We start from the raw sequence: 21,550 nt of genomic DNA on the forward strand, positions 1-21,550 counted from the left end.
AGACACGGCAAGGACATCAGGGTTGGCGGAGTGTGCTAAAGTAGTGAGGAAAACATACTTAGGGAGGAGGCTTCTGATGTTAACATGCATGAAACCAAGGCTTTTTCGATCACAGAAGTCAACAAATGGGGCTGCCTGGGGACACGCAGGGCCTGGGTTTACCTAAAGTCTATCAAAATCTGGTCTTTTAGAGCGTTGGGGACAAAGAATAAAAGGATCAGATTTCTGGGCGTGGTAGAATAGATTCAGGGCATAATGTGCAGACAGGGGTATACATGTACGACAGCATGTTCTAGGTACCGCCAATATCCAACAACTTCGCACAGCCATTGAAAAGGTCACCAGATACTGTTTTTATGATCTACACCCCTATCTTAAATTAGGGCCTAATCTATGGAATACAGATACCTTATTTCAATTGACTAATTTAGTCAAATCTGTCACAAATTGCATTTATTTTGGTTCAGAGTATTTCCATGTGGCTAGAATTGCAGCTAATGCTTTGTAAAAGGGGATAGTTACCGTTGAAGTTCCCTGAGCCAGGAATGACTGCAGCTAGTTCCACGCTCATTGCATCATTAAAATAAGCAGTAATAAGGCCTCTCTTGAAAAAGCCAAACCTTGACCCAGAAAATATAACAAACTATCGGCCTATATTGAATCTTCCATTCCTCTCAACGTTTTTATAAAAAGTGGTTGCGCAGCAACTCACTGCCTTCCTGAAGACAAACAATGTATATGAAATGCTTCAGTCTGATTTTAGAACCCATCATAGCACTGAAACTGCACTTGTGATGGTGGTAAATTACCTTTTACTGGCATCAGACTGAGGCTCTGCATCTGTCCTCGTGCTTCTAGACCTTAGTGCTGCTTTTGATACCATTGATCACCACATTCTTATGGAGAGATTGGAAACCCAAATTGGTCTACACGGACAAGTTCTGGCCTGGTTTAGATCTTATCTGTCAGAAAGATATCCGTTTGTCTCTGTGAATGGTTTGTCCTCTGACAAATCAACTGTAAATTTCGGTGTTCCTCAAGGTTCTGTTTTAGGACCACTATTGTTTTCACTATATACAGTGGGGCAAAAAAGTATTTAGTCAGCAACCAATTGTGCCAGTTCTCCCACTTAAAAAGATGAGAGCCCTGTAATTTTCATCACAGGTACACTTCACCTATGACAGACAAAATGAGAAATAAAAATCCAGAAAATCACATTGTAGGATTTTTAATGAATTTATTTGCACATTATGGTGGAAAATAAGTATTTGGTCAATAACAAAACTTTTTCTGTAAGTCTTCACAAGGTTTTCACACACTGTTGCTGGTATTTTGGCCCATTCCTCCATGCAGATCTCCTTTAGAGCAGTGATGTTTTGAGGCTGTTGCTGGGAAACACGGACTTTCAACTCCCTCCAAAGATTTTCTATGGGGTTGAGATCTGGAGACTGACTAGGCCAATCCAGGACCTTGAAATGCTTCTTACGAAGCCACTCCTTCATTGCCCGGGAGGTGTGTTTGGGATCATTGTCATGCTGAAAGACCCAGCCACGTTTCATCTTCAATGCCCTTGCTGATGGTAGGCTTTGTTACTTTGGTCCCTGCTCTCTGCAGGTCATTCACCAAGTCTCCCCGTGTGGTTCTGGGATTTTTGCTCACCGGGGTGAAATCTTTCGTGGAGCCCCAGATCGAGGGAGATTATCAGTATTTCCTAATAATTGCTCGCACAGTTGATTTATTCAAACCAAGCTGCTTACCTATTGCAGATTCAGTCTTCACAGCCTGGTGCAGGTCTACAAATTTTTTTCTGGTGTCCTTTGACAGCTCTTTGGTCTTGGCCATAGTGGAGTTTGGAGTGTGACTGTTTGAGGTTGTGGACAGGTGTCTTTTATACTGATAAGTTCAAACAGGTGCCATTAATACAGGTAACAAGTGGAGGACAGAAGAGCTTCTTAAAGACGAAGTTACAGGTCTGTGAGAGCCAGAAATCTTGCTTGTTTGTAGGTGACCAAATACTTATTTTCCACCATAATTTGCAAATAAATTCATTAAAAATCCTACAATGTGATTTTCTGGATTTTTTTTCTCATTTTGTCTGTCATAGTTGAAGTGTACCTATGTTGAAAATTACAGGCGTCTCTCATCATTCTAAGTGGGAGAACTTGCACAATTGGAGGCTGACTAAATACTTTTTTGCCCCACTGTATTTTACCTCTTGGGGATGTCATTCGAAAACATAATGTTAACTTTCACTGCTATGCGGATGACACACAGCTGTACATTTCAATGAAACATGGTGAAGCCCCAAAATTGCCCTCGCTAGAAGCCTGTGTTTCAGACATAAGGAAGTGGATGGCTGCAAACTTTCTACTTTTAAACTCGGACAAAACAGAGATGCTTGTTCTAGGTCCTAAGAAACAAAGAGATCTTCTGTTGAATCTGACAATTAATCTTAATGGTTGTACAGTCGTCTCAAATAAAACTGTGAAGGACCTCGGCGTTACTCTGGACCCTGATCTCTCTTTTGACGAACATATCAAGACTGTTTCAAGGACAGCTTTTTTCCATCTACGTAACATTGCAAAAAATCAAAAACTTTCTGTCCAAAATGAATCCATGCTTTTGTTACTTCTAAGTTAGACTACTGCAATGCTCTACTTTCCGGCTACCCGGATAAAGCACTAAGCAAACTTCAGTTAGTGCTAAATACGGCTGCAAGAATCCTGACTCGAGCCTCCCTACACTGGCTTCCTGTTTAAGGCAAGGGCTGATTTCAAGGTTTTACTGCTAACCGACAAAGCATTACATGGGCTTGCTCCTACCTATCTCTCTGATTTGGTCCTGCCGTACATACCTACACGTACGCTACGGTCACAAGACGCAGGCCTCCTAATTGTCCCTAGAATTTCTAAGCAAACAGCTGGAGGCAGGGCTTTCTCCTATAGAGTTCCATTTTTATGGAATGGTCTGCCTACCCATGTCAGAGACGCAGACTCGGTCTCAACCTTTCAGTCTTTACAGAAGACTCATCTCTTCAGTGGGTCATATTATTGAGAGTGTCGTCTGGCCCAGGAGTGTGAAGGTGAACGGAAAGGCTCTGGAGCAACGAACCGCCCTTGCTGTCTCTGCCTGGCCGGTTCCACTCTCTCCACTGGGATTCTCTGCCTCTAGCTCTATTACAGGGACTGAGTCACTGGCTTACTGGTGCTCTTTCCTGCCGTCCCTAGGAAGGGTGCGTCACTTGAGTGGGTTGAGTCACTGACGTGATCTTCCTGTATGGGTTGCCCCCCCACCTTGGTTTGTGCCATGGCAGAGATCTTTGTGGGCTATACTCTGCCTTGTGTCAGGGTGGTAAGTTGGTGGTTGAAGATATCCCTCCAGTGGTGTGGAGGCTGTGCTTTGGCAAAGTGGGTGGGGTTATATCCGTCCCGTTTGGCCCTGTCCGGCGGTATCATTGGATGGGGCCAGTGTCTCCTGACCCCTCCTGTCTCAGCCTCCAGTATTTATGCTGCAGTAGTTTGTGTCGGGGGGCTAGGGTCCGTTTGTTTTATCTGGAGTACTTCTCCCGTCTTATCCGGTGTCCTGTGAATTTATGCTCTCTCGAATTCTTTCTCTCGGAGGACGCCTCAGGACTACCTGTCACGGTGACTCCTTGCTGTCCCCAGTCCACCTGGTCGTGCTGCTGCTCCAGTTTCAGCTGTTCTGCCTGCGGCTATGGAATCCTGACCTGTTCACCGGACGTGCTACCTGTCCCAGACCTATTATTTGACCATGCTGGTCATTTATGAACATTTGAACATCTTGGCCATGTTCTGTTATTAATCTCCACCCGGCACAGCCAGAAGAGGACTGGCCACCCCTCATAGCCTGGTTCCTCTCTAGGTTTTGGCCTTTCTTGGGAGTTTTTCCTTGCCACCGTGCTTCTACATCTGCATTGCTTGCTGTTTGGGGTTTTAGGCTGGGTTTCTGTACAGCACTTTGAGATATCAGCTGATGTACAAAGGGCTATATAAATAAATTTGATTTTATCATGTCAACTCAAATCCCTAACAATCTGTATAGTTGCTTTTCTGTAATTGGGTTGTGTACAATAGTTTACAACTGGAAATATACAGTTTAAGAGCCTGTCTTCTGCATAAATGGTTATACATATTATTCATGAAACTGCAGATTGCAAATTTAAGGGAAAAAAATGTATGAATCAAATCATGGACAGTCCCTGCTTGCTTGTCCTTGAGATTGTTGCCCATAAAACGGGGTGTCATGCGGAGTAGACAATTCCCGAACAGAGCTAATGGAACTTTCGTGAACTTTGAATAACTAAACAAAGTACAAGGCATGTTGTGACTACATGTAAGCAAGCTTTCAAAGCTCAAACCTTTGTATCTTAGTTTCAAAGTGGGAAAGGAGTTTATTTCACCCTGTGAGTTGAGTGACTAAACCAATGGTTGAGTACATGTGTTGAATCACAAGAATATGCTGAGTGACTGGTTTACAGTACGGTATCATGTGGACTTGCAATGTTTTGTATAATAATCCAATAAAATACGTTTATATTTCATAACTGTTCAGAACTTTTATTTGTTGGACAATGAAGATTAAACCAATGTTATTGACATCCAATGCCTGGCTGTCACACGTCAGCCAACTAAAGGTGGGAATCAAATGTTGGAATAAAGGGGCGAAAAATAAAAAAACTCAAGCTATCAACAACTTAAGTCACCCTCAATAGAAAAGAGTTCAGATGGGAGAGACCGAAGTTACAAAAAAATAAAAAGCTTTTAAAAAAGGCTTCACCATGAAAAATGATGCTTAGCAGTAATGTACATCAGGGTCATGTATGCATACAAAAATCATCCACGCCACATGATGCTTGTTCTGGTTCAAGTATATTCACCATCAACTTCATAATTACTTCTCATGATCTTTGATGCTCATCTTCCTGACATTTTGAAATAAAACAAAACATCCTTCAAAAAAATAAAACAAATGCAGAAAACCACATTTCATGTCCTACCAATACATATATACTGTATAAATACATACATAAATATATTTTACATACAACAGCCATAAATTTGAAAAGGGGAATATTGAGTAGGGGGGGTGGGGGGGTGGTAGTGTGTTTTAGCTCGGTGCTGTAAAATGGTTTGTCCTTCGATGGTCTGATCAGTCAAGATAGGTGGGCACGCTGCAGTATATACACTCAGACACACAACCCTGTCAGTTGCCCCAGTATGGGGAGCTGCCGTAGCTGGACTTGTTGACCTGGCTCTTCTGCTGGATGCTGCTAGACTGGCCTCGCTGGCTAGGACCGCCCTGCAAACGGAGATGAGGACACCGTCACAAACTGGACATGACCATCACAAGTAAGGTACCACACTGATACACAACAAAGACGTAATGGGAATATAAACCAAAGGTGGGCTATGTGATGGCTTGTATGAGTGCAGACTTTTGTTCAAGCAGCAATATATCTGATTCACCTAAATCAGTCTTGATTGAAGACTTGACGGGTAGGTGATACTGCTTGGCTGGTGCAACCGCACCAGCGCATTGTAGGATTGTCCACCACCATCTAACCAGTGCCGTTGTGTGGCATGTTAAAGCAAGTTTATACAGTACCTTGTACACTACAGGCAGATGAGAGGAGTGTGTGTTACCTGTCCGTCCTGAGCCAGGTGATGATGCAGCATCTGGGAGTGGGGTTGCTGGTGGGCAGGCTGCAGGATGTGGAGGAAGGGGGCAGGAGCATAGCCCCCTGGGGCCCCTCCAGGACCCCCCAGAGCTGAGGGCAGGTTGAAGGGAGGGGGAGTCCCCGTATGGAAACCCTGCTTATCAAAGGACTGGAGAAAGACGGAAGGAGAGCAAAGTAGAGGTCAGCGATTAGGTTTCTCTGGTGGAAAACAAACATGGAGAAACAAATACCATCACTGTTAAGCCCTGTCAAGGACTTGAATTTCAATTGTAATTGACAAGAGATTATTATTATTGTGTATCTTATCCTAGGAAAATAAGCCCTGGTGGACTAATTGGTATTGTAATGAACTAAACAAAATTAGAAATACAAACATGACTACATCAAAGATCTCACCTGGGTCTTGTTGTAAACACTGCCACTGATTTCTGGGATCCCGGTGTTGCCTGACGTCACAGAGATGCCGCCTAGCGTACGACAAAATATAAGATACTATAGTTGAAAAAAAACATTCAAATCACAGAATTACTTAAGCAATAAGTCCTGAGGTGTGGTAGTGCCTCCGGAAAGTATTAAGACACCTTGACCTTTTCCACATTTTGTTAAGTTACAGCCTTAGTCTAAAAGGCTATTATGAAATAGTTTCCCTCAATCTACACACAATAACCCATAATGACAAAGCAAAAACAGGTTAAGAAATGTTTGCTGATTTATAAAAAGGAAATTAAAACCTGAAATACTACATTTACATAAGTATTCAGACCCTTTACTCAGTACTTTGTTGAAGCACCTTCGACAGCAATTACAGCCCCGAGTCTTATTGGGTATGACGCTACAAGCGTGGCACACCTGTATTTCCCATTCTTCTCTGCAGATCCTCTCAAGCTCTGTCAGATTGGATGGGAAGAATTGCTGCACAGCTATTTTCAGGTCTCTCCAAAGATATTCGATCGGGTTCAAGTCCGGGCTCTGGCTGGACCACTCAAGGACATTCAGACTTGTCGCAAAGCCACCCGTGTTGTCTGGTCTGTGTGCTTAGGGTCATTGTCCTGTTGGAAGGTGAAACAGCGTGCCAGTCTGAGGTCCTGAGCACTCTGAAGCAGGTTCATCAAGGATCTCTCTGTACTTGGTTTCATCAGACCAGATAATATGGTTTCTTATGGTCTGAAAGTCTTTCGACAAACCCCAAGTGTGTGGTCATGTGCCTTTTACTGAGGAGTGGATTTCGTATGGCCACTCTACCATAAAAAGGCCTGATTGGTGGAGTGCTGCAAAGATGGTTGTCATTCTGGAAGGTTCTCTCTTCTCCACAGAGGAACTCTGGAGCCCTGTCAGAGTGACCATCGGGTTCTTGGTCATCTCCCTGACCAAGGCCATTCTCCCCTGATTGCTCAGTTTGGCTGGGCGGCCAGCTCTAAGAAGAGTCTTGGTGGTTCCAAACTTCTTCCTTTTAAGAATGTGTTCTTGGGGACCGCCAATGCTGCATACATTTTTTGGTACTCTTCCCCAGATCTGTACCTCGAGACAATTGTGTCTCGAAACTCTACAGATAATTCCTTCGACTTCATGGCTAGATTTACCACAACTACAATCACGTTGTAGAAACATCTCACGGATGATCAATGGAAACAGGATGCACCTGAGCTCAATTTCAAGTCTCATAGCAAAGGGTCTGAATACCCCCCTTATTGCTATTATAAACTGGTTACCAACTTAATTAGAACAGTAAAAAGTAATTTTTGTCGTACCCATGGTATAGTCTGATATACGAAAGCTTTCAGCCAATCAGGGCTTGAACCACCTAGTTTATAATGCCTCATAAAGCATGCCAGGACAGCTTATGACACTATACTTTCAAAATAATGTATCAAATATTATTGAAATGACAAGTTACTGACAATATTATGTATTTATTTAACCTTCATTTAACCAGGCAAGTCAGCTGAGAACCAGTTACAATTTTCAAAAATTAAAAAGACAGAAACATGGACAACTCAAGAGACAAAATAGTTCAAGCATGGTAACAATGGGGGGACAGATGGTAGGTAAGATGACAGTGAAGTGATGATGGGTGATGTACCTTTACCAGCACCTGTAGCAGCAGATTTGGCCTGACTCTGGGATGAGTTGCTGTAGCCTTTGCTGTAGTCCACTCCTGCTTGGCCCTGGGTCAGGTCCTCATACCCTGAGGACACCACAACAACATACTGACATCAACTCTGTCCTTTCCTCAGAGGTCGACTAGATTGTTGGTGTTTGTGTGCGTCTTACTCGCTATCTCACTGTAACCGACCTGAGCTGAAAGTGTGCTGGCCGTAGCCACTGGGCTGCTGCTGGAAGGGGCTTGCTGAGGGGTTACCCAGACCCACACCGTGCTGTTTGGCTGGCCCTTGTCCCTGGGGCATGAACATGGTGTGGCCGTACTGGAAGGCAGCGCCGGGCATCCCGGGATAGTAGGGCAGGCCCGTGTAGCTGTAGCCCGGCGGGAGGAAGGCCTGCTGCTGCTGGCTGCTGTGGTGGCCCTGAGGCTGGGGCTGGCCTTGAGGCTGAGGGGGTTGAGGCTGGGCCTGGGTCTGGCCTTGTTGGGGCTGCTGTTGGGCTGACAAGTTGCTGGGGGGTGCAGGGGAGGTGGAGTCACCCCTGCCAAACTTTGTGACTTCACCTGCAGAAGGGGTGGGAGACATGGAGGTGTCCGCTAAGTGTCTGATTGTGTCGGATGCTATTTTCAAACAAACCAAAAAAATTACAGGAACTTGTTTCAATAGGCTGATTCCAATAAGTTGACCGACGAGTTTGAGAGTAGCGCTGCCAGAGTTGCTTACCTGAGTAGGGGTTATTGGCGAGGCTCCCATCTCTGCCAGAGAGTGCTGTGGGGCCAGGGAATGTGATTCCGTAATAATCCTGCAAAGAGGGCTTTACACAGAGACAGGATCAGAAAGGACACCCTAATGCTTGTCCTGTCTTTTCACAAACACTTTCATTGATTTAGTGAAGGGTAAAGGGTTGAGACTCACCATAGGCAGTCTGGACTGCAGCATGTGGAGGTCCTCATAGCCATAGATCTGCTGTAGAATACACAGGGCAAGTACAGTCAATTGGAGGAATCGTAAGTCCAGATAACAAAAGACAGATGCTTTGAAAGTAGTTTATGGGACAGGTGAGACAGTTGCACGCACGCACACTAGTGTTACTGAAACCAGATGTAGTATCACAATATTCAAATCAAATGTTATTCGTCACATGCTTCGTAAACAACAGATGTAAACTTAGTCAGTGGTGAAAAAATTGTGATACTTGAGTAAAAGTATAGATACCTTAATAAAAAGTTACTCATGTAAAAGTTAGTCACCCAATAAAATACTACTTGAATAAAAGTCTAAAAGTGTTTGGTTTTAAATATACTTAAGTATGAAAAGAAAATCTAATTGCTAAAACACACTTAAGTATACAATTTTTTTTATTTATTTATTTAAATATACTTGATTTTACATTTTAGGGATAGCCAGGGGCACACTCCATCACTCAGACATCATTTACAAATGATGCATTTGTGTATAGTAAGGCAGTAGGGATGACCACGTGTTCTCTTGATACGTGTGGGAATTGGACCCTTTTCCAGTCCTGCTAAACATTCAAAATGTAACAAGTACTTTTGGGTGTCAGGGACACTTATAATACATATACAGCCAAGTATGGAGTCAAAAGTACATTATTTTCTTTAGGAATGTAGTGAAAGTAAAAGTTGGCAAAAATATAAATAATAAAGTACAGATACCCCAAAAAATGACTCCCTGTCACTTCTTGGTGACAGGGGAGTAGTATTGAGTAGCTTGGATGAATAAGGTGCCCAGAGTAAACTACCCGCTACTCTGTCCCAGATGCTAATATTGCATATTATTAGTAGTATTGGATAGAAAACACTCTGAAGTTTCTAAAATTGTTTGAATGATGTCTGTGAGTATAACAGAACTCATATGGCAGGTAGAAACCTGAGAAAAATCCAACAGGGAAGTAGGAATTTTGAGGCTTGTAGTTAAAAAAAAAACTCAGCCCCTATTGTAGACACAGTGGGATATTGGTTATGTTACACTTCCTAAGGCTTCCACTAGATGTCAACAGTCTTTAGAACTTTGTTTGAGGATTCTACTGTGAAGGGGGGCCAGATGAGAGAGGAATGAGTCAGGTTTCTGGAAGATTGCCACAGGCTCTGAGGCGCAGTCACGAGAGAGTTCGCTCTCGTTCGATTGCTTTTCTACAGACATAGGAATTCTCCAGTTGGAACATTATTGAAGATTTATGATAAAAACATCCTAAAGATTGATTCTATACTTAGTTTGACAAGTTTCTACGGGCTGTAACGGAACTTTTTGAACTTTTCGTCCGATGTTCGGCGGGACTGGGACGCGCTTTTGGATTTGTTTACCAAACGCCCGAACAAAAGAAGCTATTTGGACATAAATGATGGACATTATCGAACAAAACAAACATTTATTGTGGAACTGCGATTCATGGGAGTGCATTCTGATAAAGATCATCAAAGGTAAGAGAATATTTATAATGCTATTTATGACTATTGTTGACTACCGAATATGGCAGATATATTTTTGGCTGCTTTGTTGTCTGAAAGCTGTACTCACAGATTATTGCATGGTTTGCTTTTTCCTTAAAGTTTCTTTGAAATCTGACACAGCGGTTGCATTAAGGAGAAGTATATCTCTAATTCCATATGTGACACTTGTATTTTAATCAACATTTATAATGAGTATTTCTGTAAATAGATGTGGCTCTCTGCACAATCACCGCATGTTTTAGAACTACTGAATGTAACGCGCCAATGTAAAATTTGATTTTTTTAATATAAATATGCACGTTATCAAACAAAACATGTATTGTGTAACATGAAGTCCTATGAGTGTCATCTGATGAAGATCAAAGGTTAGTGATTAATTTTACCGCCATTTGTGCTTTTTGTGACACCTCTCTTTGGCAGGAAAAATGGCTGTGTTTTTCTGTGAGTTGGTGGTGACCTAACAATCGTTTGTGGTGGTTTGGCTGTAAAGCATTTTTTAAATCAGACACTGGCTGGATTAACAAGAATTTTATCTTTAACCTTTTTGGGATAGGGGGCAGCATTTTCACTTTTGGATGAATAGTGTACCCAGAGTGAACTGCCTCCTACTCTGTCCCAGATGCTAATATATGCATATTAGTAGTAGTATTGGATAGAAAACACTCGGAAGTTTCGAAAACTGTTTGAATGATGTCTGTGAGTATAACAGAACTCATATGGCAGGCGAAAACCTGCGAAAAATCCAACCAGGAAGTGGGACATATGAGGTTTGTAGTTTTTCAAAGCTTGGCCTACTGAATACACATTGAGATATGGATGAGGTTGCACTTCCTAGGGCTTCCACTAGATGTCAACCGTCTTTAGAAACTGGTTTGAGGATTCTACTATAAAGGAGGGGCTCATGAGACCTCTGAGTCAGTGGTCTGGCAGAGCCTCGGTTTCATGACGGCGCGCTCCCGACAGAGTTACCTCTCGTTCCAATGCTTTTCTGAAGACAAAAGGAATTCTCCGGTTGGAACATTGTGATTGTTTTATTTATGTTAAAAACATCCTAGCGATTGATTCCATACATCGTTTGACATGTTTCTAAAGGACTAATGGAACTTTTAGAGTTTTTGTCTGGATGAAGTGCCTGCGCCTCATGAAGATGGATTACTGGGCTGAACACGCTAACAACAAGTGGCCATTTGGACATAAATGGAACTGGAGCCAGTTCTGTTAAGTTGTGGGAAGTGGAGGTATGATGTTTTCATTAGAAGGCATGCTGTCGCTTGCTTTTCAAAAGTGGCACATTTGCAAGAAGACTGACTAGCTTACTTCTGCCCCCTTAAGAAGATTCAGACAAATTACTAGACAGACACGATCCTCTCGATCCATATATGACGGGAGACACATTTGACAGAAGTACCGAAAGTAAAAATAATCTAGTTCCAAACTGTTTTTTATGTTGTAGTATTGAAAAAGTACCAAAGTTGTGGTATACCGTGCAACACTAATGCACACACACACACTCACTCATTACCGGGTAGGCTGGCAGCAGGCCTCCTGGGCCCATGATGTACTGGTTGGGCAGTAGTGGGGGCCCTCCCTGGGACAGGTTAGGATGAGCTTTACCTGGATAATACAAGGATACACACTGCTTCTAGACAACTACAGTTTCACTTGTATGCTTCATGTTTCTGGCTAACTCTGTGTGTGTGTATGTGTGTGTGTGTACGAATATATTTGTGAGTACCAGTTGAGGAGGAGAGCAGCGGTGCGGTCCTGGGGGCCGAGGAGAGGTTTGATTGGGCTGTGGTTCCATTGGCGCTGAGCCCCAGTGCTTGGCTGGCGTGTAGCCCGCTGGTGCCACCCATGCTACTGACCATACTGTTCATGTGGCTCATGGTGCCCATGATGTGAGCCATGCTGCTGTTGACCTGGTGCAGAGACTGGGCCGGGGCCTGGTGCAGCGACTGAGCCTGGTGCAGCGACTGAGCCTGGGCCTGGTGCAGCGACTGAGCCTGGGCCTGGTGCAGCGACTGAGCCTGGGCCTGGTGCAGCGACTGGGCCTGGGCCTGATGCAGCGACTGGGCCTGGGCCTGATGCAGCGACTGGGCCTGGGCCTGATGCAGCGACTGGGCCTGGGCCTGATGCAGCGACTGGGCCTGGGCCTGATGCAGCGACTGGGCCGGGGCCTGGCCAGTTGAGTAGGAGCCAGACGAGGGCGCCAGAGAGCTCACACTACTGTCCACACTGGTGTACTACAAAGAGAGGGATAGAGAGATAGTTAAGGAGGAGATTGCATAGATCTCTCTAAAATAAATGTACGTGTGAGTGTGTGTTAAGCCATACTCACAGTGAGAGAGCTGGAGCCGAGCACTGAGGAATGACTACTGCTGCCATGACTACAAGGTAGAGAGAAGAAGACCCCTTAACTTTAGACATTTTGTTACGTTACAGCCTTATTCTAAAATGGATTAAATGATTCCCCCCCCAATCTAAACAGAATATTCCATAATGACGAAGCGAAAACAGGTTTTTAGAATTTCTTGCAAATTGATTAAAAATAAAAAACAGAATTCATGATTTGGAAAGGCACACGCCTGTCTATAAAAAGTCCCACAGTTGACAGTGCATGTCAGAGCAAAAACCAAGCCATGAGGTCAAAGGAATTGTCTGTAGAGCTCCGAGACAAGATTGCGTGGAGGCACAAATCTGGGGAAGGGTACCAAAAAATGTCTGCAGCATTGAAGGTCCCCAAGAACACAGTGGCCTCCATCATTCTTAAATGGAAGAAGTTTAGAACCACAAAGAATCATCCTAGAGCTGGCCGCACAGCCAAACTGAGCAATCGAGGGAGAACAGCCTTGGTCAGGGAAATTTCTGACAGAGCTCCAGAGTTCTTCTGTGTAGATGGGAGAACCTTTCAGAAGGACAACCATCTCTGCAGCACTCCACCAATCAGGCCTTTATGGTAGAGTGGCCAGATGGATGCCACTCCTCAGTAAAAGGAACATAACTGCCCACTTGGAGTTTGCCAAAAGGCATCTAAAGGACTCAGACCATGAGAAACAAAATCCTCTGGTCTGATGAAACAAAGATTGAACTCCTTGGCCTGAATGCCAAGCGTTACACCCGGAGAAAACCTGGCACCATCCATATGGTGAAGCATGGCGGTGGCAGCATCATTCTGTGGGGATGTTTTTCAGGAGCAGGGACTGGGAGACTAGTCAGGATTAAGGCAAAGATGAACAGAGCAAAGTACAGAGAGATCCTTGATGAAAACCTGTTCCAGATTGCTCAGGACCTCAGACTGGGGTGAAGCTTCACCTTCCAACAGGACAACGACCCTAAGCACACAGCCAAGACAATGCAGGAGTGGCTTCGGAACAAGTCTCTGAATATCCTTGAGTGGCCCAGCCAGAGCCCGGACTTGAACCCGATCAAACAGAGACCTGAAAATAGCTGTGCAGCCACACTCCCCATCCAACCTGACCGAGCTTGAGAGGATCTGCAGAGAAGATTGAAACTCCCCAAATATAGGTGTGCCAAGCTTCTAGCGTCATATCCAAAAATCCTCAAGGCTGTAATCGCTGCCAAAGGTGCTTCAACAAAGTACTCTGTAAAGGGTCTGAAACCTTATGTAAATGTGATATCAGTTTAACATTTTTTCCACATTTGCAAAAATGTCTAAAAGCCTGTTTTTGCTTTGTCATTATGGGGTATGGTGTGTAGATAGATAAGGGGGAAAAAGTATTTAATCAGTTTTGGAATTAGGTTGTAACGTAACAAAATGTGGAAAAAGGGAAGGGGTCTGAATACTTTCCGAATGCACTGTATAAAGGACATTCATTCATTCATATATACACACCACTTGCCTTCTGCTCTTGATTTAGATATATTAACAATCAAGTATATTCATCTCAATAGATACTAGAAGTTAACTGCATTTGTAGCCTATAGTGGCAAACTTGAACTCTGTATGCATAAATTGCCTCTCACTCATGTCAATACAAGCACACATCCAAAGACGTCAAGGGAAAAGTGAGTAGATGTGTGTGTTACCTGCTCAGTGTTGCCAAGCTGGCAGAGGGCATGTCGTGTGGCAGACTGGGAAGTGCTGAGCTGTGGGGGGGTATGGAGGAGGGCATGAGGGCAGAGGGGGCAGGAGCACTGCTGGTACTGATGCTCGGAGAGGGAGATTCTGGCTTTGGAGTGGAGGAGGCTGATGAAGCTGGGAAGAAAGAGAGGGAGAAACAATCACAATTTAACTACAAAAGTAGCAGCACTGAATGAATGATTGATTTAATTAAATGTGTTACTTACTGTCCATCGCAGACGTCCTCACACTGTTCAGACCGTTCTGTTGAGACGAGCAAACAACCAAGTTTGTATTCTTCACTCAAGTCAACTTATCTTTATTATCCGACAGTGGGAAATTATTTTATCATACAACAACAACTGGTGCGTCTCACACAAGCCATGACAGTGTGGAAGGGTCCTATTCATTAGTGCACACCGTAGCAAAACGTTTTGCAAAGGAAAATAAAAACAAACTCTTCTTATTGGACAAGTTCAGGTCGTTCCTCCATGTTTCAGTCCGTTTGGTGCCGAACGACTACGGTGGCCTTCAATGTTAGATAGATAGACTCACCATGATTGGTCCGGGGGCCTCTTTGCTCTGGGAGAAGGCCAGGCGTGAGTGAGGGGCCACAGGCCCACAGTCATAACCGCTTCCCAGTGAGACGAAGGGAGAAGTGGAGGAGGAGGGCACTGAGGAGGAAATGGAGGAGGAGGGAGTGGAGGAGCTGACCATACCCATAGCGGAGGGGGCGAGGCTGGGCATGGCCACCGACGGGGAGTGGTAGATGGGCTCAGAGGAGGACAGAGGGAGGGGAATAGAAAGAGGGGTGCCCATAGATTCACTGGTGACAAACAGAGAAGAAGGTTTTAGTTATAAACATGCCATAAGTACAAGTACATAGTATAAAGTATTCAAATAGACTTCTAGTCCAAGGGGTGTGGTTGCATGGTCTTCAGTCTGTTGGCCACCCCTTTGATCTGTTCAGGAGAGTGCAACATAACAGAATACATATAGCTAGACATAGAATAACATAGAAATGTTGTGCAGAACAGATAGACAATCCTATCAGGCACAAAGGGGAATCACGTAAACTCAATACTCTTCTATCTGCAACATTTAACCTAACTGAATACACATGTGGTGGAAATTGTGACCCACCTGAGGGGTTTGGAGTAGAGGTTGGTCTGGCTCTGTGGGGCGGGGGCCCTGGAGGCCACGCTGACACATGTCTCCACGGGGCCAAAGTCCGGCAGGGCGGCCTCCGTGCCAAAGTCCAGCGCTCCGAACTGAACGTTGAGACCGGGGATGTCGGCAGAGCCGGGCATTTCCACCGCCGATGAAGGGATCTGGACAGGAGAGGAGGGAAAGCTCTCACTCAGAGTGGGCATACTGTCGGTAACATTATCATTTACAATCCTTGCATCTGAGAAGATCAGCCTGTGTAAGGATCTGCAAAGATTTGCTTATCTTGATCCCCAATACCCTCAAACGCCCTTAGCTTCTTAGTTTAGAGCAGTGCGCTACAATGCTGGGCATTGGTCAAATTAAGCATCAAGACATTGATTAGATCAATCAGGTGTGTTAGATGGCGCCGGAGAAGAAGGCTGACGTTTTACGTGTTCCTATCCAATTGTGTTTTTTTGTTCGTTTCTTGGCATTGTTTGTAACTTATTTTGTACATAATGTTGCTGTTACCGTCTCTTATGATCGAAAATAACTTCTGGAGATCAGGACTGAAATTACTTACCAAGGACTGGCAGAATCCTTTTTTTCCTTTAACGAGTGACGAGCTCGATGCGAATGATATACTGCTTTCCCGGGAACAGGTCCAGATCCACTCATTTGCATGAAGAGAAGGCGGAGAAAAAGGGGCCGGAGGGCGGTTTGCCTTCTGAGAATTCGTATGCGATTGAATAAACCCCCACCTCCTTCCATTCTGCTAGCAAATGTGAAATCTTTGGAAAATAAAATCAATGACCTACACGGAAGATTAAACTACCAGCGGGACATTCAAAACCAATATCTTACGCTTCACGGAGTCGTGGCTGAACGACGACGTTATCAACATACAGCTAGCTGGTCATACACTGCACCGGTAGGATAGAATAGCGGTGTCTAGTAAGACAAGGGGCGGCGGACAAGGTATTTTTTGTAAATAACAGCTGGTGTACAAAACTCTGGACCACCTATACTCCACACACAAAGCTCTCCCTCGCCCTCCATTTGGCAAATCTGAACACAATTCTATCCTCCTGACTCCTGCTTACAAGCAAAAATTAAAGCAGGAAGCACCAGTGACTAAATCAATTTAAAAAAAGTGGTCAGATGAAGAAGATGCTAAGCTACAGGACTGTTTTGCTAGCACAGACTGGAATATGTTCCGGGATTCCTCCGATGGTATTTACAACACATCAGTCATTGGCTTCAGTGACCGTACGTACATACTGGAGGTCGACCGATTATGATTTTTCAACGCAGATACCGATTAAAATCGGCCAATTTTTTAAACATGTTTTAATTTTTTTATTTGTAAAAATGACAATTACAACAATACTGAATGAACACTTATTTTAACTTAATACAATACATCAATAAATTCAATTTAGCCTCAAATAAATAATGAAACATGTTCAATTTGGTTTAAATAATGCAAAAACAAAGTGTTGGAGAAGAAAGTAAAAGTGCAATATGTGCTATGTAAGAAAGCTAACTTTTAAATTCCTTGCTCAGAACATGAGAACATGTGAAAGCTGGTGGTTCCTTTTAAAAGGAGTCTTCAATATTCCCAGGTAAGAAGTTTTAGGTTGTAGTTATTATTGGAATTATAGGACTATTTCCCTCTATACCATTTGTATTTCATTAACCTTTGACTATTGAATGTTCTTATAGGCACTTTAGTATTACCAGTGTAACAGTATAGCTTCTGTCCCTCTCCTCGCTCCTCCCTGGGCTCGAACCAGCAACACAACGATAACAGCCACCCTCGAAGCAGCATTACCCATGCAGAGCAAGGGAAACAACCACGGACTCAGAGCGAGTGACGTTTTAAACGCTATTAGCGCGCTCTAACTAGCCAGCCATTTCACTTCGGTTACACCAGCCTCATCTCGGGAGATGATAAGCTTGAAGTCATAAACAGCGCAATACTTGAAGCACAACGAAGAGCTGCTGGCAAAATGCACAAAAGTGCTGTTTGAATGAATGTTTACGCACCTGCTTCTGCCTACCATAGCTCAGTCAGATACTTAGATACTTATATGCTCAGTCAGATTATATGAAACGCAGGACACGCTAGATAATATCTAGTAATATCATCAACAATGTGCAGTTAACCTGTTGCGACAAGCCATCCCGGATCCGGGATGGTGAATACAGCCTCAAGCTCATTACCATAACGCAACGTTAACTATTCATGAAAATCGCAAATTAAATGAAATCAATATGCTAGCTCTCAAGCTTAGCCTTTTGTTAACGACACTGTCATCTCAGATTTTCAAAATATGCTTCTCAACCATAGCAAAACAAGCATTTGTGTAACAGTATTGATAGCTAGCGTAGCATTTAGCGTTAGCATTCAGCAGGCAACATTTTCACAAAAACCAGAAAAGCATTCAAATAAAATAATTTACCTTTGAAGAACTTCAGATGTTTTCAATGAGGAGACTCTCAGTTAGATAGCAAATGTTCAGTTTGTCCAAAAAGATTCTTTGTATAGGAGAAATCGCTCCGTTTGGTACATCACGTTTGGCTACCAAAAAAAAAACGAAAATTCAGTCATCAAAACGCCTAACTTTTTTCCAAATTAACTCCATAATATCGACTGAAACATGGCAAACGTTGTTTAGAATAAATCCTCAAGGTGTTTTTCACATATCTCTTCGATGATATGTCGTTCGTGGAAGTGTACTTTCCCCTGAATCCCATGGGAAAATGCCTGCAGCTGAAGATTATGCACCAATTTAGACAAAGGACACCGGGCGGACACCTGGTAAATGTAGTCTCTTATGGCCAATCTTCCAATGATATGCCTACAAACACGTCACAATTCTGCAGACATCTTGGGGAAACGACAGAAAGGGCAGGCTCATTCCTGGCGCATTCACAGCCATATAAGGAGACAATGGAAAACAGAGCCTCAAAAATTCTGCTCATTTCCCGTTTTAAGTTTCATCTTGGTTTCGCCTGTAGCATCAGTTCTGTGGCACTCACAGATAATATCTTTGCACTTTTGGAAACGTCAGAGTTTTCTTTCCAAAGCTGTCAATTATATGCATAGTCGAGCATCTTTTGGTGACAAAATATTGCGCTTAAAACGGGCACGTTTTTTTTTATCCAATAATGAAATTAGCTCCCCCATAGGTTGAAGAGGTTAACTAGTGATTATGATTGATTATTTTTTATAAGATAAGTTAGCACAGTTTTACCAGCAACTTACCGTGGCTTACTGCATTCGAGTAACAGGCAGTCTCCTTGTGGAGTGGTGCAACGAGAGAGAGGCAGGTCGTTATTGCCTTGGACTAGTTAACTGTAAGATTGGATCCCCCGAGCTGACACGGTGAAAATCTGTCGTTCCGCCCCTGAACGAGGCAGTTAACCCACCGTTCCTAGGCCGTCATTGAAAATAAGAATGTGTTCTTAACTGACTTGTCGAGTTAAAAAGATTCAATAAAGGTGTAAAAAAAAAAAGTTAAATTAAAAAGAGTGCCAAATCGGTGTCCAAAAATACAGATTTCCAATTGTTATGAAAACTTGAAATCGGCCCGAATTAATCGGCCATTCCGATTAATCGGTCGACCTCTAGTACATACCCCAACCAGAAGCCATGGAGTACAGGAAACATCCGCACTGAGCTAAAGGTTAGAGCTGCCATTTCCAAGGAGCAGGACTCTAACCCGGAAGCTTGTAAGAAATCCCGCTATGCCCTCCGACGAACCATCAAACAGCCAAAGCGTCAATACAGGACTAATATCGAATCGTACTACACCGGCTCTGACGCTCGTCGGATGTGGCAGGGCTTGCAAACTATTACAGACTATAAAGGGAAGCACAGCCGAGAGCTGCCCAGTGACACGAGCCTACCAGATGAGCTAAATTCCTTTTATGCTCACTTTGAGGCAAATAACACTGAAACATGCATAAGAGCACCAGCTGTACCGGAAGACTGTGTGATCACGCTCTCCGCAGCTGATGTTAGTAAGACCTGTAGACAGGTCAACATTCACAAGGCCCCAGGGCCAGAAGGACTACCAGGACATGTACTGCGAGAATGCGCTGACCAACTAGCAAGTGTCTTCACGGACATTTTCAACCTCTCCCTGTCTGAGTCTGTAATACCAACATGTTTTAAGTAGAACACCATAATCCCTATGCCCAAGAACACTAAGGTAACCTGCCTAAATGACTACCGACCCGTAGTACTTACGTCTGTAGCCATGAAGTGCTTTGAAAGGTTAGTCATGACTCGCATCAACACCATTATCCCAGAAACCCTAGACCCACTCCAATTTGCATACCGCCCTAACAAATGATTCAATATCTATTGCACTCCACACTGCCCTTTCCCACCTGGACAAAAGGAACACCTATGTGAGAATGCTATATATTGATTACAGCTCAGCATTCAACACCACAGTGCCTTCAAAGCTCATCAATAAGCTAAGGACCCTGGGAATAAAAACCTTCATCTGCAACTGGATCATGGACTTCCTGACGGGCCACCCCTAGGTGGTAAGGGTAGGTAACAACATCCGCTAATCTGATCCTCAACACAGGGGCCCCTCAGGGGTGCACGGCCAGGCACGACTCCAACACCATCATTAAGTTTGCAGATGACACAACAGTGGTAGGCCTGATCAACGACCACAACGAGACAGCCTATAGGGAGGAGGTCAAAGACTGCCTCAACATGATCAAGACAAAGGAGATGATTGTGGACTACAGGAAAAAGAGGACTGAGCACGCCCCCATTCTCATCGACAGGGCTGTAGTGGAGCAGGTTGAGAGTTTCAAGTTCCTTGGTGTCCACATCACCAACAAACTAACATGGTCCAAGCACACCAAGACAGTCGTGAAGCGGACATGACAAAACCTATTCCCCCTCAGGAGACTGAAAAGATTTGGCATGGGTCCTCAGATCCTCAAAAGGTTCTACAGCTGCACCATCGAGAGCATCCTGACTGGTTGCATCACTGCCTGGTATGGCAACTGCTCGGCCTCCGACCGCAAGGCACGACAGTGGGTATTGCGTACGGCCCAGTACATCACTGGGGCCAAGTTCTTGCCATCCAGGACCTCTATAACAGGCGATGTCAGAGGAAGGCCCTAAAAATTGTCCAAGACTCCAGCCACCCTAGTCATGTATTGTTCTCGCTGCTCCCGCACGGCAAGCGGTACCGGAGCGCCAAGTCAAGGTCCAAGAGGTTTCTAAACAGCTTCTACCCCTAAGCAATAAGACTCCTGAACTACCCAGACTATTTGCACCCCCCCTTTATTCCACTGCTACTCTCTGTTATCATCAGCTATTCATAGTCACTTTAATAACTCTACCTACATGTACATATTACCTCGACTAACCGGTGCTCCCGTGTATGGTCTCGCTATAGTTATTTTACTGCTGCTCTTTAATTACTTGTTACTTTTATTTCTTTATTGTATTTTTTTTTTTAAACTGCATTGTTGGTTAGGGGCTCGTAAATAAGCATTTCACTGTAAGGTCTACACCTGGTGTATTCATCCCATGTGATATTTGATTTGATTTAGAACTAGGCTAAGAGCCTTAATAGCAAAGGTTGACCATTACTGACCTGCACACTGGGTGAAATCTCAGAAGTCTTTCCTTGATTCCCCAGTCTTTGATTCCTTGACTTCACACAGGGAATCGAGGAAAGACTTGACTTTGGTTCCTTACCTTGGAGGTGGGAGGTATCCTTCGTTTCTGAGCCTTTAGTTGAGGAACGCGGTGCTGCTGCTGCAGCGAGCTGCTGCCCTGAGGGTCCGGCCCTGCGCTGGGGGCAGGCTTGGCACCGATGGCAGCCAGGGGGGGTCCCTGGCTGGGGGAGGGAGATTGGGCTGGCGGGGGGCTGGACTGGCGCGCCAGGGGCAGAGAGGGGGCGCCGTGTCTCTGGACTAGATGGCTCAGCACCAGGGACGGCTCAGGCTGCAGTCTAAACTCCCCTGGAGGGCAAAAACACACAAACACAGATCAGATCAGCCAGGC

At 44.2% G+C, this 21,550-nt stretch overlaps 1 protein-coding gene across 4 annotated transcripts in view; it reads right to left on the reverse strand.

Moving 5' to 3' along the window:
* Window positions 1–4,550: 4,550 nt before the first annotated feature.
* LOC118400540 (ubiquitin-associated protein 2-like) overlaps window positions 4,551–21,550 on the reverse strand; it is a 33,734-nt gene continuing 16,734 nt past the window's right edge. For all 4 annotated transcript variants that reach the window (XM_052473861.1, XM_052473860.1, XM_035797492.2 and 1 more), the window contains 15 exons: window positions 21,242–21,507; window positions 15,493–15,680; window positions 14,905–15,175; window positions 14,577–14,613; window positions 14,316–14,484; window positions 12,607–12,655; window positions 12,004–12,511; window positions 11,791–11,882; window positions 8,713–8,763; window positions 8,521–8,611; window positions 7,992–8,360; window positions 7,779–7,883; window positions 6,095–6,165; window positions 5,664–5,846; window positions 4,551–5,319 (listed from right to left, as the gene is read on the reverse strand). In XM_052473861.1, the coding sequence (XP_052329821.1) occupies window positions 5,224–5,319; window positions 5,664–5,846; window positions 6,095–6,165; window positions 7,779–7,883; window positions 7,992–8,360; window positions 8,521–8,611; window positions 8,713–8,763; window positions 11,791–11,882; window positions 12,004–12,511; window positions 12,607–12,655; window positions 14,316–14,484; window positions 14,577–14,613; window positions 14,905–15,175; window positions 15,493–15,680; window positions 21,242–21,507 (2,546 nt within the window). In that variant the 3' untranslated portion in view covers window positions 4,551–5,223. The remainder of the gene's footprint in view (window positions 5,320–5,663; window positions 5,847–6,094; window positions 6,166–7,778; window positions 7,884–7,991; window positions 8,361–8,520; window positions 8,612–8,712; window positions 8,764–11,790; window positions 11,883–12,003; window positions 12,512–12,606; window positions 12,656–14,315; window positions 14,485–14,576; window positions 14,614–14,904; window positions 15,176–15,492; window positions 15,681–21,241; window positions 21,508–21,550) is intronic.

This window comes from Oncorhynchus keta, chromosome 21 (genome assembly GCF_023373465.1).
Source record: "Oncorhynchus keta strain PuntledgeMale-10-30-2019 chromosome 21, Oket_V2, whole genome shotgun sequence".
NCBI classification, from domain to species: domain Eukaryota; kingdom Metazoa; phylum Chordata; class Actinopteri; order Salmoniformes; family Salmonidae; genus Oncorhynchus; species Oncorhynchus keta.